Source organism: Halichoerus grypus, chromosome 9 (assembly GCF_964656455.1).
Source record: "Halichoerus grypus chromosome 9, mHalGry1.hap1.1, whole genome shotgun sequence".
NCBI classification, from domain to species: Eukaryota; Metazoa; Chordata; class Mammalia; order Carnivora; family Phocidae; genus Halichoerus; species Halichoerus grypus.
The window spans coordinates 50,065,742-50,091,821 of NC_135720.1; the positions used below are offsets into that span (position 1 = coordinate 50,065,742).

Here is a 26,080-nt window from a genome sequence, read left to right on the forward strand (position 1 = left end):
CAGGCTCCCTTTATTCATTTATTTTAGAGAAACAGAATGTGCATGTGAGTGGGGAGGGGCAGAGAGGGAAGGAGAGGGACAAGCAGCCTTTGCCTTGAGCACGGAGCCTGACAGGGAGCCGATCCCATGACCCCAAGATCAGACCTGAGGTTCAACCGACGACTGCGCCACGTAGGCGCCCCTGTATCTTTTAAAAGTACCAAAAGATGTTATATATTCTGTTCTATCTATATTACTTAACATATTTTCTTGGTACTCTTTCCATACCAACAATTCAGATCTAATTCTTACTGCATTCTTTTTAATGGCTATATAATATTTCCACCATAGGGATGGGCCTTTAATTTATTCAGCCAGTTCCTATTGATACCATTTAGATACTCTTTTTTTTTTTTAAAGATTTTATTTATTTATTTATCTGACAGAGGGAGAGAGAGACAGCGAGAGAGGGAACACAAGCAGGGGGAGTGGGAGAGGGAGAAGCAGGCTTCCCATGGATCAGGGAGCCTGATATGGTGCTGGATCCCAGGACCCTGGGATCATGACCCGAACCGAAGGCAGATGCCCAACGACTGAGCCACCCAGGTGCCCCCCATTTAGATACTCTTAAGCTTTAAAATTTCCTTCAGAAATTTTCCCCTATCTCATAGATGAAAGATATCTCCATTGCTTCAGTTTGCATTCTTATATTGTGAGATAGTCATATTTTCATATAATTTTTTACTATTTTAGTTAGTATTGCCTTTTGTGAAATGTCTATTCATATTCTCTGCCCATTGTTTTATTGATGTGGTTTTTTTTTTTTTTTTAAGATTTTATTTACTTATTTGACAGAGAGATAGAGAACACAAGTAGGCAGAGCGGCAGGCAGAGGGAGAGGGAGAAGCAGGCTTCCCGCTGAGCAGGGAGCCCGACACGGTGCTCGATCCCAGGACCCTGGGATCATGACCTGAGCCGAAGGCAGCCGCTTAACAACTGAGCCACCCAGGTGCCCCGAAGTGGTTTTTTTTCTTAATGATTTTTGTAAGCCCTATAAATCAAGCAAATTAGCCCTTTAATGTTAATGTCTTACAATTTGGTGATGTTTTCCATGTTTGTTGTTAGCCTTTTGACTTTGTTTAGGATATATTTTCTGAACAAGACAGTTTTGTTGTCAGATTTATCAACCTTTTCCCTGTGAATTTTATTTAAAAGGAGCTTCTCCCTTTGGCAGATGTTTGTTTTCAGTGTCACCAGAACTTATGTTGGAGAATTACATTTCAAAGAGGAGAGTCTAGTGAGATTTGACATTTTATATGTATTTTTCAAGCAGCTGAATGAAGACATTTCAAAGCTCCAAGATTATTCAAAGAAAGCTTACTTTAAAGTTGATGTCCTTTTTTGCATCTGTGCTCTGCTAAACATAATATTATTGAAAGCTATAGTATTTTGAATTATCTTTCATTATTATAATGTAGTAATTACTAGGGTTTTTTTCCCCTAATTGTTTTAACATATTTTCATAAAAGTCACATATGTCACAATGTAGCTCTTTTAAAAAAGTAAAGTTAGGGGCGCTTGGGTGGCTCAGTTGTTAAGCATCTGTCTTCAGCTCAGGTCATGATCCCAGGGTCCTGGGATCGAGCCCCGCGTCGGGCTCCCTGCTCAGTGGGAAGCCTGCTTCTCCCTCTCCCACTCCCCCTGCTTGTGTTCCCTCTCTCACTGTGTTTCTCTGTCAAATAAATAAAATCTTAAAAAAAAAAAAAGTAAAGTTAATACTCAGTAGAAATATTTAGGATTTATTAATTCTAGTAGATGTTTAATATAAAAGAAGTCATTTATTTCATTGTGGAAACTCACCCCCCTCTGTGTTTGCTTATAATGCCTACAAAGGTTTTTTAGCGGAGTAGGAAGGAAGTAGATTTTCTGTTTAATGGAAACAATACAGTAGACATTTCCTGGATTGCATTTTGGTCAGATCATTTAGTAGCTTTACTTATTACTACTGTTTAAATTCCCGTGAGGTCTTCAGGAGCTATAAATGATTAATTTATTTGAGCCTTGACTTCACTGTGTTTATCTTCTCTGGAAGCATAGTGATGTGAAAAACGTTGAGTTACTGGTATTGGTATTTTAGCTATTAATAATTAATCAAAACCTTTAGCTATAAATTGTAAATGTGAGTGCAATTTCTTGTAGTTGTATGGGAGGGGTATCTGACCACTGATAATGTCAGTCATTCTGAAAAGCAGAACATCCAACATGGATGAAACAAGTTCCTTCAGAAAGCAAAACCCTCTCCCTCTCCCTCAAGATCCTCAGCCGGAACCATCTAGATGGCGGGCAGGGAGGGAGTGGGTAAGGGATGACCTTCAGGGCTACTTGGTTGCCTACTTTTATTAAAGAAAATGTAAACCATATATTTTAGAAGTATAAGCTATAAGGGTATGGGTTAGGTGTGAACCCAGATAGCTTGAGAGTGCACTGAAATAAAAATAAGGTTTATTATGGCCATTTAGGATAAAATTGCTATTTTTTTTTTTTAAGATTTTATGTATTTATTTGACAGAGAGAGACAGTGAGAGAGGGAACACAAGCAGGGGGAGTGGGAGAGGGAGAAGCAGGCCTCCCGCCGAGCAGGGAGCTCGGAGCCCGATGCGGGGCTCGATCCCAGGACCCTGGGATCATGACCTGAACCTAAGGCAGACGCTTAACCACTGAGCCACCCAGGCGTCCCTAAAATTACTACTTTATTTGCTTAACTAATCAGACGCCAACTTCAATTTTCAGACTTACCAAATTCCTTGTTAGAAATTTTGTTTCTTGGTTTTGAAAATATTATTTTTTCTATGTGGAATAAATGTCATTTAAGCAATGTGTTTGAAAACCAATTCATGTCCTGCTGCTTTCGTTTTCTCATTCAACAAAACCTGCCGAGTGTCTACTTTGTGCCAGGTCCTGTGCTAGGTGGTCTTATAAATATTCATCTGGAAAGAAAAGACACATCTCTGTTACACAGTGATAGAAGTCTGCCATGGCAAATTTAGAACAAAGTGGGAATTTCATTTGATATGTGCTCCTAAAAGATGAATGGTGAAGGAGTTCTTAGAGTTGGCGTCTTCCTGCCATAGTGAGAGTAACTGCTAGCTGCTAGTGCACTTGCTGGCTGGTGGAGGCTCTGTACTGCTCAGGTCTCTTTCCAACAAGTATGCTGCATTAGGAGCACCTTCTCTGACTTCCCAGAGCACGTTAGGTTTGCTGTGTATGCATATATCTTAATAACCTCATCATAATTTTAATTTAAAAATTATTTCTTTACTCCTTCTCCTCTTTGGTCTCTATTATGCCGTAAACTTAACCTGAGGCTCCCTGTGCCCGCAGTATGCTAGGCACTCAGGTTTATTAAGGAATTTTGACTTCTTTTTTTTTTTCTTTATCATTGCTACCTGCTGGGTATTTTCTGTCATGCTTCTGCCTCATCTGCATGTCCTAGGCCAAGGCTTTGTGGGAGATATTGGGTAATGGGCAGCATTCTGAGCAGTGGAGACCTTGGGAGCCCATTCCTGATGATGGCATAGGGAATATCCTTATGGTGAAGGCCACAACCTATGGCAGTTATGATACTCCCTTTATCAGGGAGTGTTTTTAAAAAACACTCATAGTTTAAAAGCTCACTGGTCCTTAATTTGGATCTTATCCATCTGCCTCATTTACAGTGCAGTTTTATCTTGAGTCTTAGCTCCCCCTAGCACCCCATTCCCCAGAGATTATTTCTGGAAAAATAGATTTAGCCTTTGGGGTGGATGGTTTTGAATGTTCTATTTAGAGTTTTAACTTTGAAGCCATTTAAGATTTTAGAATGGGAGAGTTAACATTATCAGACTTTTTATTTTAGGAAGATATTTTGATGTCAATGCATAGGATGTATTAAAAGAGATAGGAGAGGGGCGCCTGGGTGGCTCAGTCAGTTAAGCGTCTGCCTTCGGCTCAGGTCATGATCCCAGGGTCCTGGGATGGAGCCCTGTGTTGGGCTCCCTGCTCGGCAGGGAGTTTGCTTCTCCCTCTGCTCTCCCCCCCACCCGCCCAGCTTGTGCTCTCTCTCTCTCTCAAATAAATAAATAAATAAATAAATAAATAAATAAATAAATAAATAAAAATCTTTTAAAAAAATAGAAGAGATAGGTGATACATCATCACTCATTAATTCAGCCAGCATTTGTTGAACACCTACCGTGTGTCTGGCTCGTTCAAGACAATGGAAATGTAGAGATGGAAGACACAGTCCCTGCACTCCAGGACCTTACAATCTATTAAGGGAGATAGATAATTAAACTACATCATAATTTTATTTAATTAGTGGTGTGTTAACAAGAAATACAGGATGGATGGAAACAGAAGAGAGATACCTACTTCTGACTAGGAGTTTCGGGGAAGACTTCTTAGAAGGAGTGATAAACTACTCCTTTCTTTCTTTTTTTTTTTTTTTTTTAAAGTTTTTATTTATTTATTTGACAGAGAGAGAGATAGAGAGAGCAGGAATACAAGCAGGGGGAGTGGGAGAGGGAGAAGCAGGTCTCCCGCCGAGCAGGGAGCCCGATGTGGGGCTCGATGTGGGGCTCGATCCCAGGATGCTGGGATATGACTTGAGCTGAAGGCAGACGCTCAATGACTGAGCCATGCAGGCGCCCCTAAACTACTCCTTTCTAAAAAAGCAAGTAGGCATTAATCAGACAGAGGGTAGGGAAGATCTTTCCAGGCAGAGACAGGGGCCCATGTGTAAAGGTGAGAATTCATGAGTGATATTTAAAAGGCAGGGTATGTAGCACTTGTTCAGTGCCTGAACACTGATTGATGATAAGTTTTGAGCTTACCTTGGTAATTAGGAAATATTAGTGTAATTGCAGGAATAGTGGGCACACTAAGAGGGAGAGGTGGGCAAGTGATGTTCAGTCTTGGATCTGTGGATTTTGAGGTACAGAGAGATTCATGTGGATGTAGATATGCATAGTTGGAAATTGTTGTCAGAGTTTAGGGGCAAGGTTAGAGCTAGAGCTAGAGATTTGGGATTCTCCATAAAAGTAGTAGCTAAACCTCAGACACATGAGTAAGATGTCAAGAGGGACTGCAGAATAGAGAAGGAAAAGAGGACCAGAGACAGAATTATGGAGAGTAAGACAATACTTTTTTTTTTTTTAAAGCAAGGATCTAATTAAGGGTTTTAAATTAGATTTTTTTTTCCTTCCTCATTTTGCTTCTAGGACAAAAACAAGGATAGATGAGAAGAAAATAAACATTTGTTAGAAGTTTATTTATTGAAACCCCAAGGCTCTAAAACAATGTCCAGAGTCAAAGACAATTCAGTTTCAATAATTGTGAAGGTAGGGAAGATTTTCAACCAGGAGCACTGAAACAAGAAAAGATTTTCTGATTACCACTCATTGACTCAGAAAGCCCTTGAGAATTCCAGTTCCTTAGGTTTTACTTTGTAAACTCTTTATTTTGATTTGCATTGGTTTTGTTTTTCATATTTAAGCTTTGTATATTCAGAGTGCTTATAAAACACTCATAGTTAGGGGTGCCTGGGTGGCTCCATCGGTTAAGCATCTGCCTTTGACTTAGGTCATGATCCCAGGGTCCTGGGATCGAGCACTGCATCAGGCTCCCTCTGCCTGCCGCTCCCCCTGCTTGTGCTCTCTCGCTCTCTCTGTCAAATAAATAAATTAAATCTTTTTAAAAAACACTCATAGTTTAAAAAGAACATATCAGCTATCATAGTTGAGGGGATATTTATTTATTTATTACAGATCTTATTTGGTTTCAAGTATCTCTCAAGTACCTGTCTGTAGTACTTGAGGTCAGAGAGAAAAGGAAACCAGATTGCTATAAAATGGAAAGGAAAGTAACTTTCCTATAGCCATGGTATTATTATAGATCGTACCAGGGGAGTTTCAGGAATTTGGTAAGGAAATGCTATGGCATTCCCCATCACAGCACATCTCCTTTTTTTTTTTTTTTAAAAGAATTTACTTATTTATTTGAAAGAGAGAGAGCACAACCAGGGGGAGGGGCAGCAGGAGAGGGAGAAGCGGACTCCCTGCTGAGCAGGGAGCGGGGCTTGATCTCAGGACCCTGGGATCATGACCTGAGCCAAAGGCAGATGCTTAACCAACTGAGCCACCCAGGCGCCCCAGCAGCACATCTCCCTTTAACAGGCTCTCCGACTGTCCAGAGTGGTTGGTCTCTTCCACTCATGTATGTGGGCAATAATAGCTATTATTCATCAAGAACTTACAGTATGCCAGGCATTCTGCATGTATTATGTCATTTAGTCCACATCACATTCTTGTTAATAAGAGTTAATTAATAAGAGTAATAACTATAATTTATCAAGCACTTAATATGTCCTATGCATTGTGTTACATAGTCAATGTACTTATATTCATTTAATTCTTACAGACCCTGTGTTTGTGTTTGGCAGTAGATATTCATTATTCCATGCGGCCCAGAGGGGTTTTGAAATCAACTTGCTTTATGTCATGCAGCTAGTAAGTCAGGACTCAAACTCAGATCTGGGAATTCTAAAACCCGTACCTTTTGCATTATGCGTGCTGCTTCACTGTCGCCTCTCCTTTGGGGCAGTCAGAGCATTGACCTTCCTGAAGCTTATGACTGGTATCTGAGCAGTGTCCCTAAAGTAAAATAAAGCAAAATAATTTAGGGCCGCCTTGAACCAGAGCTGGGTTACTGTTTTATAGACCCCTTTTCAGAGTATGAGTGCCACCTGCTGGGAGGTTATAATGTATCTATGTGCTTGCAAAGACCAGCTTCCCAAAGGGCTGCTGTCACAGATGTGGAAGTGGCAGATTTCTAAATGCTAATTGTTAGCTTGCAGTTGAGGAATACTGCAGCATTTTGGAATTAGCTGAGTCCCCTCTTTGCCATAAAATAAACTGCTTCATTTGTCTTCCTTTTGTGTGTGTGGGGGTGGGTGGGAGGGGGTCATACACTTAAAAAAATGATACAACTCAGTGCTTCCTAAAGTAAAGGCATTTTCACCACGGGAAAGATTGATAGTCAAATGAATCCTACAGTTACCTTCTTTCTTTCTTTTTTTTTTTTTTTCCCTGCAGTTACTTTCAACAGATCAAATAAGAATAGAAAACTGAGGGCGCCTGGGTGGCTCACTCGGTTAAGTGTCCGATTCTTGATTTCGGCTCAGGTTATGATCTCAGGGTCGTGAGTTCAGGCCCTGCGTCGGACTCTGCACGGAGTGTGGAGCCTGCTTGAGATTCTCTCTCTCTCTCCGTCTGCCTCTCCCCCACCTCTCTCTCTCTCACTCTCTTAAAAAAAAAGAATAGAAAATTGAATTTACTTTGAGGTAAATGAGTCATTGAAGTATAAGAGGACCCTTTCCATTCAGATACCCTAAAAGAGGAATCTGGAACCCATGGGGGGCATCAGAGACTTGGAGAGCAGAAAGAGGGGTAAGAGGGGGAGAAAGATGTGTGTATAAAAATTAGAATGGGTTCTGTAATTGGTAGTCTAGCCCAGGCCTCCCCAAAGTGAGTCAGGATCCTAAATAGTGCCTTCGAGAAAGAAGATTAGGATTGTAACTTTGAATTATATGTTTAGGATAGTGAAAAGTAGATACTCTTTATGGTCACTTATATGCCCTTGAAGATCAGGTAAAATCTTGGGATGTTCATTGCACATTCTTCATTAGGCTCCTTTGAGATTATGTTAGTACTCTAAGTATCTGCACAGGAGATGTTATCATTTAGTGTGGGATTTTCACAGGAAAATCACATTATACTTAACTGTTGTTTAGATATGATTAAAGCATATCTATAGTTGCATGATGTCATGTTGAACAAATATTTGTGTGACAAGAGATTCAAGTCCATTGGTAAAATCTGATATTGCCAAGAATGAAGGAAAGTACAAGCACAACTGTCTCCTTTCTTCGGGTCCCTTTTCAGATCAATCACGTAAGGAACCGTGATAGTTTGATAGTATCTTATCTTAGCAGGAGATATCTTTCTGGAGAGAAAGAACTGTCTTTTGGGTGTGTGTGTGTACATGTGTGTGAGTTTTTAAATGATAAGAGTAAGTTTTTAAATTATAAGAGCTCATTATAGAAAACTTGTAAAATAGAAAAATAGAACTAAAAAATCACACCTAATCCCACCATCCAAAGATAACTATATTAATGTTTTGATGTGTTTCCTATTTTATAGACATTTAATATTTTGCAGCTTTTTCTACTACATCACAATATTATAAGTCTGTTCTCATGTATTTAAAAACTCTTGGTATATGCGCATGAGGCTACAATATGTGGATATACCGTAATTCACTTGTCAGTGAATAATATTTCTTATTATTGGACATTTATGTTTGCTGTTTTTGTTCATTTGTTTCTTCAGTAAATAGTGGTAGAGAAATTTCCTTTTTTTTTCATTTGTCTGCTTCAGTAAATTGGGGTAGAGAATACACTCTTGTGTGGCATTTGTTTAGGGTCTAGCATTGCGTTAGTAAACTAGCCTTGAAAGTAACCAGTGACTCATCTCTGTTTTGTTCCTCAGGTGTGTCCCCCCCGGGTCCCCTTCTCCTGTGCACATTTTCTTCAGAATTTTATAGTGCTTATTTCATTCATAGCCCTTTCAGGAAACACCCTCGCAGCGCCCTTTTCCGTTTCAGGTTCTGCACAGGTGAAATACCTCACCCTGAGCTATGTTTCTGCTCTTCACATCAAGGCAGCTCTCTTCTGCTTCTGGTAGTGTGGGCGCTAGTTGAGAGAACTATTCCTTTTTAAGCTTAAAATAGATGTAGCTTGCAGAAAGTCAGTATCTTTAGAAAAACTATTTTAGACGTAGTCTATTCAGTTTATTAAAAACAAAATCGTTCAAAACACCTTTTGGAAGGATACCAAAGTTTTATAATATTCCAAGCTCTTTACTGATTTGTTTTGTAAGAACTAGATAAGTTCAGTAGATTTAATTCTTTTGACAAATATTTATGGAGTGCTTACCATGTGCCAGGCACCATTTTAAGCATGGGGGATATAAAACCAGCAAAAACTTTGCCTTCATGGAGCTTATGTGTTAATGGAGAGAAACAGACAATAAACAAGATAAAATAAATAAACAATACCTAGGTCCCCAATTCCTTAAATGAAGCTTTGGGAACCAGATGTGTTTTAGATTCAAAAATTTTAAAAAGATTTTAGAAAGATAATATGGTGTATATATTATGTTACCTAACACCCAGGGAAGCAGTAATCAAACCTTTTAATATTCTTTAGTATCGAAGTATGATCATTCACACTTGGATGAATGAAGACTATGACAGCTTCATGTTAGTGCAAGTGAGATATTTCTGCAAAATGAGTATCAGGGCGCCTGGGTGGCTCAGTTGGTTAAGCGACTGCCTTCGGCTCAGGTCATGATCCTGGAGTCCCTGGATCGAGTCCCGCATCGGGCTCCCTGCTCGGCAGGGAGTCTGCTTCTCCCTCTGACCCTCCCCCCTCTCATGTGCTCTCTCTCATTCTCTCTCTCAAATAAATAAATAAAATCTTTAAAAAAAAAATGAGTATCAAAGGATAATTTTCAAAAAAGATAAAATTATGATGTGATACAGATATAAAATGAATGCATTTTGAAGATTTTATTTAACTTATTAAATGAAGGAACCCAATAGATGGTATAGCCCATTCAAAGGAGAATCCTTAGAACAGACATATTTATAGATCAGGAAAATTAAAATGATGGGCAAATTGAGGCAAAACTCACCTCTTCCATAACAGGAGAAGGAAGTCAGTGAACCTCTTCTGGACAGGACAGTTTGCATGTGTATAGACAAGAATTATCCTGCATTGTTATCAGTTATCTATAATGTACAGAGTTGAAAATAGCTTCCATAGAATTAGAATCTGATAACCTGAAAGGATGTGCCCTTGACAGTGCATTTTTTTTTTCGCTGAGGTTAAATTTTTTTTTTCCTACATGAGTTCCTAGAAAGCTTTGTTTTCTGAGTTCTTCAGAATTATAGATAAGGGAAATAGAAGCATAATACATTTGACAGTGATAGTGCTTTGCAGAAAAATAAAGGTGCAGAGGGAGGTTACAATTTCAAATAGAGGAGCCAGGAAAGACTTGCTGAGAAGGTGATATTGTGAGTTGAGTTAAAGTAGATGAAGTTGTTTACCTGAGTAACTGGAATGATGAGGTTGCTATGAACTGAGCCAGAGGAAGAGCAGTTGAGGTAGAGGGCAGGGGAGGTGGAGATCACCCCTTCAGTTTGGGCCCTTAGACATTCAAGTAGAGATGCTGACGCAGTTGGATACACATCGCGGGAGTTCAGGGAAGATGTGCGGGCTAAAGATGAACATTGGGGAGTTCATGCACGTCGGTGACATTTAAAGCCCTCAAACTAGATGAGATCACTAAAAACAGGGCTTCTTCTATGGGCCAGGCTCTGCGTTAGTCCCTGGGGATACAGGGATAAATTAAAAATTGTTCTCAAGGTTTAATGGGGGCAGTTATAAACAGTTAAAGCAGTATAAAAATATACTAATATAAATACACATAAAGTACAGATGATTCCGTGAAGTCAAATCTGAGCGTCATCTTAAACTCCATCACCCTCAAACTTCCTCGTTCGGTGACCTGACCGTGAGACATGCACAGAAGATAGTCAAAGTGTGGGACCTTTAATATCAGCTGGCTTCTCCACTAACCCCCTCTGCCCAGCAAACTTCCAGTGATATTGGAGAGCCTTGCTGGTGACACTCTGCATGGCTTACAGGGCTCCCCATTATTTGGCGTTTGTCTTATCCCTTGCTTTACTTGAATGAATAAAGACTGTAACAGCTTCATGTTAGTACAAGTGAGATATTTCTGCAAAACGAGTATCAAAGGATAACTGTACACTTAACAATGGTTAAAATGGTAAACTTATATATATTTTACCACAATAAAAAAAATAGAACCTAGAAAGGAAAAGACCTAGAAATACATTGCTGCAGTAATAAAAAAAAAAAAAAAAGATTTCTACCTACTAAAATTGTATACTGATATTGGAGAGAATTTCTAGGATAGATTGTATTGAAAACAAGTGCTATCTTTTGAGTAAATAAGGACAGATAAAAATATATAGTCATATTTGCTTTTATTTGCATAAAGAAACACTGGAAGGATTAACTAATAAAAGTTGTTAGTTCTAGCAGGTAAGGAGGACTAAGGTCACCAGGGGCAGGCATCTCAATGTATAATATCCTTTTATGTATTTTCGATTTTTGGACCATGTAAATGTATTACCTATTCAAAATAATGTTTAAACATGGGAGTTAAAGCGGTTTCATTGTAGAGGGATCATCAATTTGTAGCCACAGAAAACAACTTTTTAGAGATACTGATTGAAATATTGCTACATGTGACATCCCCTCCCCCAGACAAGTCAGAGCGTGGTTTAGATGAAGCAGTGAGTTTCACCTCCCTTCCACTGCAGGCAACAAAGAGAACGTGTTCTGGGTAGAGATTTAATAAAGCCAAACTCTCTTAAGTTCATTAATACCAAGAGTCAGAAAGAGAGGGTGACAAGACATTGCACCTGCAGTGAGGCCTCTTACCAGGGTCCAAATGCTTGAAGGTTGACCATGGCAAATAGGGTCATTAAATATATTAAGCTACTGAGTCTGGGAGCCTTAACCATTCAAAAACAGGAAAACTGTCTGGATATAGCTCTGCATCCCTCCCCCCACCTTCTCTGATTCGGTCACTAATTAGGAGCATATTATGTCTAACATTTGCATCTGAAGCAAGAAGCAGGATTGTTTCACCTTTCTTAGGCAGTGGGAGCAGAGAGAGCGGCCCATAGCTGAGCACCCACCTAGTGGCCCCCCTCCTGCCCTCCCCACCAAGGGAGTAGGACTATTATATCTTCTCTAGACATTTCTTTCCAGCTCTCCTTTCCCACCTAGATCCAGTAGGAAATGTGGATAGAACCCTGAGGCAGACTGCGTAAAGTAGAAGGCTGTCTCGGGGCAGCCCAGCCCATCCTAACTCCTGCTTCTTAGCTGTGTCCCAGGGCATGTGGTTTGAGGGAGAACCCAGGGAGTCATATCCGGGAACCATGCCCAGATTATAGCTGGTAGAGCACCACCTTCCAGCAAGGTGGTCAAAGTGCAGGTCAAGAGAAAAAGCTGAAGTACAGAGCCAAAATGAGAGAATTGAAGGACTGGGAAACAACATTGAAAGTAGTGAAGAATTCGGCAACTGCGAAGAAATTTATAAAAGTTCCAGAGATGGAATTCACATGATTTTTTTTTATAGGATTCCAGCACAGGCACTGAAGGTATACTTTTCTCATTTAAAGTTATTAGGAAAAAATAATAAAAGTTATTAGAATGGGGAAGCAATTCATTTTTCTCTTGCCTCATTGATCAATTTGTAGGTCTGTCTTGCCCCTTACACTGTAGGAATTGAAGACAAGGACTTTAGCCATAGTGGACAAAGCATGGACTTTGGAACTGGGCAGCTCTCTTTAAATCCAAACCACTTCTCTTTCTAGGTGTTTGGTTTTGGTCAAGTTATTTTTATAACACTGGACTTCAGTTTCCATGTGCATCATAGGGTTGTTATAAGGATTAAACGAGAGAAAAACGTGTATATATGATCATCCTACACACAAAGTATTCAGTAGAAATTTTGTTCCCTCTTCCTTTTTGTATCTCCCACAGAGTTTTACATTTAAAAGACGTTCAAAATATCAAATTGAGCATGTTAGTGTTCAATTTGAACGCTGGTTAAGGACCGCCTGAGGCAGGCATGTTTATAAGGCTTTCCCCTCGAACAACGAAAGTTGTTGCTAAATAATTTATCAGGCAGCTGCCTGTTATGTGCCAAGTGCTAAGGTTTCACTTGTGGATCTGGTTTATCTTTTTATGATTTCCTTCTTACTATCAGGGTTCAGCTTCTACTCTGTGAGGGCCTGTTCCTTATTCTCTATTTATGGGACCTCTTCTCCACACCAATTTTTTTTTTTTATCAGTGGGTATGAGAGACATTACCTTATACTCACTGTTTTTCTAAAAAACCTCAACGACATGCTTTAGGCATGGATAAGTGTGGGGACTGTTAAATCTCTTTCCTTTTTTTGTCAAATATTTACTGAGCACCTCCTGTGCTAGGGTAGAAAAAAACAGAATGAATATGTGATTCCTGCTCCCCGATAGTAAAAAAAAAAAATAAGCACACTCCAAATTATATTTAATTACTTCATGATACAATATTTACTTTTGTTTACCATTTTACATTTTACTGTTTAAAATGATCCCGTTTTGAAAACACTCACATACATGTGGAAAAAGAATTTGGAAGGGTATCCACCAAGATGGGGCAGAGCTTATCTTGGAGTAGGGGTATTTTTTTTTCTTTTATTTTGCTTATCTGGATTGTCTAAATTTTCAAAAATTTCACTAGAAAGTGCATCATTTCCCCCTGCTTGCGAACAGGAGAGTGACCCCTCTCTTCCTCTTGCATTCAGCTTTTGCGAGAATTGAAGCACCCTAACGTGATCGCCTTGCAGAAGGTGTTCCTTTCTCACAGTGACAGGAAGGTGTGGCTGCTCTTTGATTATGCAGAACATGATTTGTGGGTAAGTCTAAACTCGCTTTATTTTTAGGACCCTTTCCTCTAGGTACAGAGAAACAGATGTATATACGCACTGCATATTGCTAATGCACGTAAAGGAAAACTTGCTTTGTTGACCAGAGTTTAAAATAAATATTAAATGCAAATGCACATTTAAAAGAACTTGAGCAATAAACACTGTCATATACTGAGAAGATGGTATTTGTAACATTCAGAAATATCACTTCAGAAAGTGTTAATGTGTGTGAGATTGTAATTTTATGCAAATCATCAATGACAGTTTACCGGTAATGTGTAGTGAAAATTGCTTTCGTGGTACACACAGTAGTTCAAATTTCACCAGTTATGTACTTGTGAATAATTTCCCTTTCTAAGTTAAGGTCCGTCTCTTGCAGCATTTTTCCAATTAAAACTGACTCCACCAAATGGAAGTACATATATAGTTTTACAAATATTAGCCAAAAATTCTAATTCCAAATTTTTTAAGTTAGAAATCAGGGTATTTAAACATTTTATCCAAGGAGTTGCTAAAAGTACAAAAATTCAAACTTGGCAGTAAGTCCACATTTTTGATAGTTAAGTTTTGACTTAACATAGTTTGATGTGTCATCTATATATACGGCAGGTCTGTTTAGGAGTAACTTTAACGGACTTACAGGTCTTGAAGGAACTTTCAGAATTTATGCTATTATAGCATATTGACAAGAATGTCCAATGAATTTCTCTCATGGATATTCATAATAATTATGTTTTCCCCATTTCTCTGTATCTTTTATATTTCTGCCAAGGTTTATTTGATAACGTGTGCACTTCACTTTGAACATCAGTGATGTGACGAAAGAACATGTAGTGCATTGGACTAGTCAGGTCCTGTAGAACTGTGTTGTTTGTAACATGGTGGCCCCCAGTTGCGTGTGCCCATTGAGCACTTGAAGTGTAGCTGGTCTAAATTGAGATGCATCATAAATATAAGATACACACTGACTTTTGAAGACTTAGTAGGAAAAAAATGTAAAATACCTCATTAATATGTTATATGTTGAAATGATAATATTTTGAATATACTGGGTTAATTAAAATGTAGTACATCAATTTTAACTGTTTCTTTTTTTTTCTTTTGATGTGGCTGTAAAAAGTTGAAAGTTATATATGTGTAGCTCCTACTATATATTTTTGGGGGGGCACTGATGCTAAAGTATAAACCCTAATTTTCTATTAGTTCTTTAAATAAAGTACATATTGTTGAACAGTTTATCAAAAAGCAAGAAAGCTATGTAAATAGCTTAAAATGTTTCCCTACCATTTGGCCATTTTAAAGTTAGTAGAGCAATGTTAACAGTGTTGTTTAATAGGGGTTTAAATGGCCTTTAATACCCTTATGTCATGTTTTGCATAGGGGTGAGGTGAAGATGGAGGTGCAGGTTTGGGGTTCAGGTAGCATTTCTTCCCTATCATTATAATGTTTTCATGACCTACAAAATAACATGTGGACATAAAAATTTGAATATATTGATGCAGTTATATTTATTTCAATGGGATTGAATGCCCCAATTTTCTCTCCCTCCTCCTTTCTAGTGATTTCCTATTTAATATTAACTACTAGGAATATATCTTAATTTCATTCTGTGCCAAAACAAGGTAGAACTTTCCAATAATTCAAATGTACACATAGTCAGTGACATTACACAAATGCTCTAAGTGCTAACTTTTTATAGTATCGTAAAGATATAGGGGCGCATGGCTGGCTCAGTTGGTAGAGCATGCGACTCTTGATCTCAAGGTCGTGAGTTCCAGCCCCATGTATGGCATGGAGTTTCCTTAAAAAACAAAACAAAACAAAACAAAACAAAAAACAGTAAAGATTTACAGGGTCTTTTCTTCTTTTTTTTAGTCTTTCACTCTGTCAATAGAAAATACAACTAGTACTATTTTTATGCAGGCTTTTAAACATCAATGCTTTTTACCTTTCGGTCTTATTTAATGAAAATCTTAATGGTTTCAGTAAATCTAGTCATCATACCCTCAGTAACATTGTCACATTCACTGCCAATATAGGTTCCATTTGGTTGACCTTATTATTCAAATTATTTTTCTTTGCATCATTTTTGGCCTTTAATAAGTAATTTTTAAATACAGAGAGTTTATTGCAGACTTGTGTTTTATTGATATAGATATTAGCAAATACTATATATAATTTAGTATGTTTTATTTTTTTTAATTTTTAGCATATTATTAAGTTTCACCGTGCATCAAAAGCAAATAAAAAGCCCATGCAGTTGCCAAGATCTATGGTTAAATCATTACTTTACCAGATTCTTGATGGTATCCATTACCTCCATGCAAATTGGGTGCTTCACAGAGATCTGGTAAGTATGTTTCTTTTAAATTGATCCATATGATTTTTTACCTTCTCTTAAAAAATATCTTTTCCTCTTAGTGCAATTATTATAAACATTAATTGTAGAAAATTTTGAAAACACATATAAGCAAAAGGGAAGGAAATAAAATCACCCATAAGCCTACAATTAAAAGACTACCATTATTAATATTTTGTGTATGTTCTTCCATTATATTTATGCATAGCTCTAAAATGTCAGTGTGGTTTTCAATGAATGATTGGCATAATCTTAATGGAATAGTCATATGTGAAATAAGTACCTTTTAATCCATTTTGTTTTTCATATTATTGCTCATTGTTAGTAAAAACATTAATAATTAAAGATTGAATTCTCATTGTTTTTTTTCCTTAAGAGCTAAGTTGAAATAATGACATTGCATCCAGTAAATAGAATGTTGTTATCAATATTATCAATAAATGTTATCAATATTAACAAATCAAATGTTTGATTTTACTTTTTTTTCAGTACACATGTAACAAGCATTTATTAATGTCAAATTCTAGTTATCTTTGCATTATTGTCATGTTAGTTTATGTTGATGAAATCTTTTTGGTTTGTTTGTGAGAAAACATGGTTACTGGATAGTTGTTATACCCATGAGTTTATAATTGGAAATTTTATTCCCCAACGCTCCTCGAAAAAGTGGTTTCGTGATCATTATTTCTTAGGCTTTTGGAGATTCTAGGGATATGGTAGGGATAAATCTAGGTCGACTCGGTTTTACTAATTGAGGAGAAGTACTTGTTATAGAAAGCGATGAATACACAAGGACATTAGTTAGTACCCTTGCTGTCTGACTTGACCATCTCTTGCTATGACACTGAAGTTAAATTGGACCCAAATGACAGTGACCACAAAGATGGACTTACCCTTTCAATAGATGCATGTCACCTCATAATTTTGAACTGTTCTCAAAGACTTCCACCTATCCACTTTACTACTAACCATGAATCAGCACATTTTTACGTGGGTACATGAGGTCATTCCAGTTCAAAACCTTCTTCATAAATGGTTTTAGATATTAATTTGCTATGTACTTAATATAACCGATGTGAGTTATTTTTGAGTTCATGATCATGTTTGAATCATCGATCAGAATCTTTTATTGAAGATTAATTTCAACTCTTTTTTCACAAAATTATATAGTTTATTCTGAAAGCATAGATTAACAGATTTTATTTCTGATCTTGTCACCTGAGTATCCACCTGTGCTAAAACTCAGTATGACTAGGGCTCGGTTTTCTCCTAGTTGGTTCGCTGCTGCTTTAGTGTCTATTTTAGTTATGGCATCACCCTCCTCTCAGCCTAGAAAGTTCTTTTACCCCTTGCAGACCCTTGCACTGTACATGTAGACCTTGCCTAGTCTTGTCAGTTTCACCTCTAAAATCTCTCCTCCATTTGTCCATTTCCATCCCTGGTGCCTCATTCCTAGTTCAGGCCTTTATTATCTCTTTCTTGAAGGATGGTACTAGCCTCTCACCTTGTCTCCTCGCAAATAGTCTCTTTCTCTTCCATCCACTTTGGACCTTCTGAATAATTACACAGCTCCTGTTCAAGAACTTTGAGATAGTTCCTCTTTGCTTACAGGCTAAAGCTCTAGTTCCTTATTGGGCTTTCAAGGTCATAACAGATATAGCTCCAACTGCCTTTAGAATTTTTCTTTATCCCTACAATCTTTCATTTACACTGTACCATTAAACTATTGATTGTTCCCTGTGTCGTCCTGAGATTTCCTGCCTCAGTGGCCTTTATTACCCCATCTCTTCATATTCAAATACTACCTGTCTTTGAGGACTTGCACAAATGTTAAAACTTATCCTCATAACCATTCCTACTTGGAAATAATCTCTCCTTCGCACTGGTTGCTGTTGTCCTTCTTTCCTTCTCTTATGACACTTATCTGTTAGTATTATAGCCTATTATGTAGCTGCCTTAGAACATCTTCTAGACTTTTTGAGAGAGGAGGGTCTACGATTCATTTTGGCACACTAGTAGTACCTGAGTACACAACAGGTACTGAATAAACATTTCCTCAGTGAGTGAATATGAGTAAGAATACTGATTATTATGGGGTGCTCTTGGATCACATAACATATTTACACATTTCAGCACACTGTCTGCAATAAACATTTATTATTACCTCGTATGTTTAAAGCATGAGGGATGGGGACAGCACAGATATGACTGCATGGAAGACCTTCTCCTCGGGGCTTTACTCTGAGGGAAGAAATATGCCATGGACACAAGCAATCACACTATAAGCCAGATGAGAAAGAATGTGATCGTGACCATGTGACAGGAACAGACTAAATGCTACTCAAGGTTAGAAGAGGTTATGAGGGGCAAGGGGAGAAGGGGAAGCTTCACAGAGCTGCCACTTGAGCTAGACACTGAGGGATAAGTAGAATTGAAATAGAGGTTTGAGGAAGTGAAGCTTGACTTTGGCATCTTAGACCACGCGGCTATACTGACATCCTAAGTAGAGGTTTGAGAGAGGAGGGTAACCTAAGGGAGTGTTGGATGTAAAAACTTCTGAGGTGAGAAACCTCTTGAATTATCCCAGAAAGAGTATGAAGTTCTGTCTGATTCCACTATGGATAAGCTAGTGGTAGTATGTGGTTAAGACTAGAAAGATATCGGGGTGCCTGGGTGGCTCAGTCGTTAAGCGTCTGCCTTCGGCTCAGGTCATGATCCCGGGGTCCTGGGATCGAGCCCCGCATCGGGCTCCCTGCTCAGCGGGAAGCCTGCTTCTCCCTCTCCCGCTCCTCCTGCTTGTGTTCCCTCTCTCGCTGTGTCTCTCTCTGTCAAATAAATAAATAAAAATTAAAAAAAAAAAAGACTAGAAAGATATCGGTTAGAGCCTGATCAAGGAAGCCCAAGATATCAGGCTAGGGAGTTTGTTTGTTCTTTTTTTTTTTTTTTAAGATTTATTTATTTATTTATTTGACAGAGAGAGAGAGAGAGAGCACACAAGCAGGGGGAGAGGGAGAAGCAGACTCCCCACCGAGCAGGGAGCCTGATGCGGGACTCGATCCGAGGACCCTGGGGTCATGACCTGAACCGAAGGCAGACCCTTAACCGACTGAGCCAACCCAGGCAGGTCAGGAGTTTGTCTGTTCTTAAGTACTAAAAGTTTACAAGCAACAGGGCTGCCTGGCTGGCTCAGTGGGTAGTGCAGTCCACTCTTGATCTCAGGGTTGTGAGTTCAAGCCTTGCATGTAGTGTAGAGATTACTTAAAAAAAAAAAAATTGGGAGCAACAGAATGAACATTTTTTCCCGGAATGAGAATTTTTCTCCCACTAAAGAAGCCACTATTGATTATTATTACCTCATCCATAGCATGAACACGGTTTTGAAAAAAATATATTCTGAATGTGGTTCTGACCTTATATAGCACATTCATAATTTACTCACATTCACTGAATGCCTCTACTCTTCAAGTAAGTAACTAATAATATTTGAAACTTTGAACCAGTAGGAATCTACCCTGGGACAGCCTGCTCAGTTCTTACCGCTGATCATGAATCCTGATAGCTGGACCATATTGTCATGGTTCTGCCAAAGTATTTCAGGAGTAGAAGATTTAAACTGTATGTTTACTTTAGATGTATTCTGTAGTCAGTATAGAAATATAAAGTATATCAAATATGAATGTGGTGTTAAAAATATGATGGGGACATTTGAAAAATTATTTTTTTTGTGTGAGCTTAATAGAGTTGCGATTTTAGTCAGGAGTGGTTTTCTTTTAATGCTTCATTTCCTATTGCTATGAGAAATTTGGCTTTATACTACTTGTTGGTCACAGTTGTTTCAGAGTATGTACCATTTCTAAATTTTCATTTGACGTGAGAAACCTGCAAGATCCATATAATTAAAGGCATTAGAGTAAATGTAAATTTGCAATGTAATAGTCTAACCCCCCAAATTTAAAAAGAAAATCAAAATTCAGTGTTTTGGACTCTACAAACAGAGGCATTATATCATCAAAGAAGTTGGGGTTTTTCATTGTGATTGATTACATATCTGGGGTAAGTATTTAGTTATGTCATTTGATTCCAAGAATTTAAAACAGAAATAGAGAATTTAAATAAAGTCACTAAAAAGATTACTTATATTAAGGAATTGCTTTAAAAGGAAAGGAGAAGAGGAGCTAAATATATTCATCTTGGCTGAGAGACAGCGAAGTAGAGACATGAGTCTATAAATATTTGGAACTTGTAAACACACAGGAAAAAAGATGTATTTTAATTTTACAGCAGGATAGAGCTAAGAGTAAGAAGATGAAATATAGGATGACTCACTTTTATGAGATCACTATTCTGGTAGGCTGGAAGGTTACCAAGATATAGTTTATCCCTTTTTCAAAATTATGAGCTTCGGGGGAGCAAGGACCATATCTTACTAATTTTTGTATTCCTAGCGTTGGTATACTGTTTGTGTTTTAAGTTACTTAAATTGAATTTCAGCAAAGCATCTGGCAATTGCCTATTGTTCTTTAGCAAAGGTAGAGAAATACTGGCTAAATGATAGTGTTGTTAAGATTTATGGCTCCTTAGTTACTCAGTATTGCTACTGGATCAATGGCATCAACTGAACAATAAGTTAAACTATCTCTGTCACTTTCATATTTCAGTACCTAACACATGACAAATGCTAGGTCTTTATCAAATGAAAGATCTGAGTAAACGCTCCAGGGCCCTGACCTGCCCTGTCTTTTAAAAAATATTTGTGGGAGTCCCATCCTAAAACTCTAACTTTGGGTTTGAATGGTAATTATTATTCACAATAGTGGGTGAACTTGTACTCTTTTGAAGTCTATGGGCACAAATAACTATATCGTCTGCAAACATGGTACATGGAAATTTTGTGAGAGCTGGTTGAGGGAGAAAATAATTTTGTATCCAGTAATCTTTTGAGTTTTGTTATTAGTTAACATCTACTAAACATTTTAAGATTGTCAAAAAGTCACTTCTGTCACAGACCTAAAGACTTACTTATTCTATTAGAGGTTAATAGTAATAATAATAATAATAAACTTGCCAATACTTAGAGTCAGATATATTTCAGTTGATTAAAGAAAATGGTGTAATAGATATTCTAGCTACAGAGAAATGTGTAATATATGACTCTGGATACTTTGTCATACTAACTGATAGAGAGCTATATAGTTTTGGTTTGTTATTTTTTTCCTTAGGACACCAGCTTGTTCAGGCAGAATACTTACTTGATTTTCAACAGCATTCTAGGTTGTTTACGACCTGTTGGCTGTGTACGTTTTAAGTCTGTATTAGTTACCTACTGCTGTATGACAAATTGCCTCCAAACTTAGTGGCTTTAAAGATGTTTATACATTTATCATCTCACAGGTTCTGTGGGTCAGGAATCTTGTGGTTTATCTGGATCCTCTGTTTCAGAGTCTCCTTGAAAGATTGCAGTCATCTCCAGTCTTGACTAGGAAGCATCTTGTTCACGTGGTTGTCGGCAGGATTCATTTCCTCAGGAGCTGATAGGTGGAGGCTTCCCTTGGTTCTTTGCCACGTGGGCTTCTGCACAGAGCGTCTTACAACATGGCAGTTTTCTCCACCAGAGTGAGCCAACAAGAAGGCGAGAGAGTGCGTGTTAGCAAGATGGAAGTCAGAGTGTTCTGTTAGTGAATCATGGAAGTGACATCCCATTACCATTGCTGTCTCCTGTTCCCTAGAAGTTGTTTGTGCAGCCCACACTCAGGGGGAGTGATTACACAAGGGTGTATTTGCTAGGGGTGGGGATAGTGGAAACCACGTCCAAAGCTGCCTACCACAAACTCTAAGAGGCTTTCATATGATATTTGGATCCTGTTATTGTTCTGTTATTTAGTGGAAACATAAGAAAGTGCAAGTAGTCCCTTCTTTCATACATCATTTTTTTCCATGTTGAAAAGTTGCTTGGGTGGCAAGAGTTTGGGGATAGTTCTGGTTCTAAAGAGCTAAAAAATATTATAATGTACCAGTTATCCCTTCCCTTTTGCAAACATTCTTCAGTGATTTATTTCCAGAATTCAGTATATGTTCCTTACATTTCCCCTCCTCTCCTGTCCCCTCCATTCCTTCCCCATTATTGAACCACAGGTTTAATCTGTTTAAATGTAGAGGATATGTTCAATTGAGATCCAGAATTTTTCTTCACTTTGAACATACCTAGAGATCCCACCTTTGTTACACTGTCTGAGGCCTATGCTTATCACTACTACTTTCTTATTTCTATTTTTCACACATTTGTGTCAAACGAAGGCAGAAATGCAAAGAAAAATTTAAGTTTCCCACTACCAAAAATTGGTAGTGCTGCTCAGTTGTAACAGGTAGCTGACAAGTGGTGAAAGGACGCCATGTGGAAGCATGAAATATTATCGTCCTTTAACTAAGAGAGAGCATTTGAAGGTGCTTTAGGAACATCGCTGTATAAAAGACCAATATATGAAAGTCAGAGATGGCCTCTGTCTCCACTCAGTTGGAGAAGAAGTACTGTACTGTTAATCTTTGTGAAAGTTTGATTAAAATAAGTGCTTGGTGGTTAGAGAATCTTCTAGAAATCTCTGTGTGCGGCACAGCTTCTCTTCATACCTTGTCTGACAAGGAGATACATCAAGTCTTTAATTTTGTCTATGCTAAACAGGGCCTGACAAGGTGAATGTGTTATACCACAATGAACCCCTTAAAATCTGACTGCAGCCATCATGCTGGCATTTTGAAGAACTTTAGTAATATTTTAGAGTTTAGCCTTGCTTAGTTCTTATGAAATGGGAGCTTTGAGATCTTAGACTTAAAAAAAAATTATTTCTAAAATAGCTAATTGTTTTTTTTCTTTTTAAATTTTTTTATTAACATATAATGTATTATTTGTTTTAGAGGTAAAGGTCTGTGATTCATCAGCCTTACACAATTCACAGCGCTCACCATAGCACATACCCTCCCCAGTGTCCATCACCCAGCCACCCCATCCCTCCCACCCCTCACCACTCCAGCAACCCTCAGTTTGTTTCCTGAGATTAAGAATTCCTCATATCAGTGAGATCATATGATACTTGTCTTTCTCTGATTGACTTATTTTGCTTAGCATAATACCCTCTGGTTCCATCCACGTTGTTGCAAATGGCAAGATTGCATTTTTTGATGGCTGCATAATATTCCATCGTATATATATACCACATAAGATAGCTGATCTTGATCTGTAAACCCCAGCTTACTCATTTATGAAATGGGAATAAGGATAGGTACTTTGTACAGTTGTTGGTCTCCCAGTCTTAGCTCCAGAGTTCCTGAATTCCTCCTAATTTCCCTTCTGTAGAAGCTTCTGGATCCCGTCAGCAGTCCAAAGATGCCCTTTCTTTTAACTGCCTTCTTCCCCAGAATTCCTTTAGCCTGAAACTCTAGCCCCTTCTGCTTTACAAAGTAGAGCCCTATTAGGAATATGTGAACATGCTTCTTGGTGTTTTTGTTTTTTTTTTTAAGTAGACTGTGTTTCATCCTGTTTATATTTAAACATTGCTAATATTTTTTGCCAAGTCTTCATATTTAAAAATATGAGTTAAAAAAAGTTGTTTAAGTGAAATCAAAATGAATAAGTGCCTCAAATAACTTACTTTTCATTCTAATAATCATGCTAATTGAATGACTTTCTATTATTTTTTATTTGATTTATTAAGTTAATAGTCTACTTAAAGAATTATGGCAGAAAGTAGTATTTATTTTAATATGACTTAATCATCATAATTTCTTTTAGAATGCAGAGCTAGCAACGAAAAAGGAAAATGTGGCTTGGTTATTTTCTAACTTGCAATTTTAGGTGACTTTGGATGATTGCAGATCTTGTCATGCTGATGAATCACACTGGGGTTCCTGCTGGTGACTTTTGGTCCCTTACTAGTTCCTTAGGGCTGGGTCCTCGAGAGTCTGTGGCTCAGCAGTTCATGTCTGCAGCCTAAAGGCCTTTGATGGTAGTGATGTTACCCCTGTGCAGGGACTCTTACTCTGCTTGTACATAGCGCCTTGTGGAGATGAGGCGAGATAATGTTTCTTAAGATGCTCTGGACACTGTGACACATACCTTAAAATGTGAGAAGGTATTACTGAGGTGTTTTCTAGATATGGGCTGTGATTTTTTTTTTTTTTTTGAGAGAGAGAGTGTGTGAGTGGGATGGGGGCAGAGGGAGAGAGAGAGAGAGAGAATCTTAAGCAGGTTCCACACCTAGCATGGAGCCAGATGTGGGGCTCAATCTTACGACCCTGAGATCATGACCTGAGCTGAAATCAAGAGTTGGACGCCTGACTGAGCCACCCAAGCACCCCTGGGCTGTGATTTTTTTTTTTTTTTTTTTTGGGCATGACAGGTTTTCATCATGCACACCCATAACCCAGTCACAGGAGCTTTCTACAGAGTCCTACCCATCTGTGGGTGTCAGCTGGAGTGTAATGCTGTACCATCTGTTCCATAGACAGGTGATACACACTAAGAATCACACTTCCAGAGGACCCACTTCAAAGGGGATGAGACCTCTTAAGGTTCAGCTCAGGGATAGGGCTCTTGTGATGATCCCTGACTTAAGTGGAAGGTTTTAGTAGCCTTTACTGACAAACACGTGTATCTAGAAGGTGGTTTGCCAAACTAACTCCAAAGTCACTGAGAGGTGATAGTCAAGATATATTCCACAGTGGTAGGAATGGCAGGGACTGGTTAAGAATCAAGGGCTACAGACAGGAGTCCCAGCACTTTGAGGCCTGTGTTTAAAACTGAAGAATCATTTCAGGCATACTATTTTATTAAATTAGTATTATTGAGGTAGAATTCACATACAATAACATGTATCCATTTTAGTTAGAAATTGATCAGTTTGGACAAATGTATATACGAGGGTAATCACTACCACAGGCATCCTTTGTGACTAGCACTCTAGGGTGATTCAGGATCCCTCATTGAGAATGACAGTGTCTTAATCAAGAGGGGATCTGACATGCATGGACTGATTATTTATTTCATTGGGAGACTGCATATGATGATTATTTTGGGTGATCGTATTCTCAACTAAGCACTCATCTGAGTAGAAGCCTTCTAGAGGTAAGGGCCATAAATCAATTAAGTGTTGTGCATTTTCCAGGTGTGCTTTTGTTCTTAGAACCCTGGCCTGTGGTGCCTTTCTGAGAGACTTGAGTTCTAATCCTGCCTGGGCCTGCCACTGTTGGGGGGACAGTGAACTTGGGTAGGGTTGTAGGTCTTTCACCTTCGTGTCTTCATGAGTCAAAAGAGAGGGCTCAGTTTCATAATTTCTACCTCTGACCTTCTTTTTTTTTTTTTTTCCCCAAACCAAAGGTCTCCCATATTTATTGCTGAACCAACAGAGAACAATCATCCCCCCGCCCCCATAAAACATGTCTATTGTTCAGGTAGGCGTAATGTTTACGGAGTGATAGGGTACGAGCACGTGACCTGCATGCAGCGTAAACACGTGTGCTGTCTCATGCGCAATCCCTTAGAGACCCAGCTTGGCTCTTCTCTCAAGTCTCCTCTTGGAGCTGCACCTGATTTTATCACCAGTTTTCATCCAAATGCACTGGGGGAATGGGAGGATTCTGCTTTTGCTTCTCGGCCAGGAATCGCTTGATGCTGAAAGTCTTGTGAGAAGACATGGCCAGGAACAGTCAACGGCACACACCACCGTGGGGGAGAAAAGGAGAGAGGAGCTCTGCCTCTTACATTCTTAATTTCTCATGATAATAAGACTGAATTACTTGATTTAAATATGAATGTCATAAATGTAAATAGAAAACTACTTCCTACCAGCATGGGTACTCTGAGGACAGATTGTACTCGTTAATGAGTAAGATAGAATCTGAATGTCTTTGTAGCATTAGTCCTGGCTTTGCCATCAATGTAGGATTTATCTTGATTACACTCTTAGTGACCTTGCAGTTAGTTAGGTAAGTAGTCTTCTAGATACCTGTGTTTGTCTTGCATTAAGCTTTTTATAATGGCTGCTTTTTATTGGTTCTTGTTAGAGAAAAGAAAACCTTATCTCT

General features: G+C 38.4%; 1 protein-coding gene across 6 annotated transcripts in view; it reads left to right on the forward strand.

The window, feature by feature from the left end:
- The window catches only part of CDK19 (cyclin dependent kinase 19), a 171,104-nt gene that overhangs the window by 106,652 nt on the left and 38,372 nt on the right, over nucleotides 1-26,080 (forward strand). For all 6 annotated transcript variants that reach the window (XR_013441156.1, XM_078054871.1, XM_078054872.1 and 3 more), the window contains 2 exons: nucleotides 13,525-13,635; nucleotides 15,857-15,997. Coding sequence is in view for 5 of the 6 variants with exons in the window: in XM_078054871.1 (XP_077910997.1) it covers nucleotides 13,525-13,635; nucleotides 15,857-15,997 (252 nt within the window). In the remaining variant the exon portion in view is untranslated. The remainder of the gene's footprint in view (nucleotides 1-13,524; nucleotides 13,636-15,856; nucleotides 15,998-26,080) is intronic.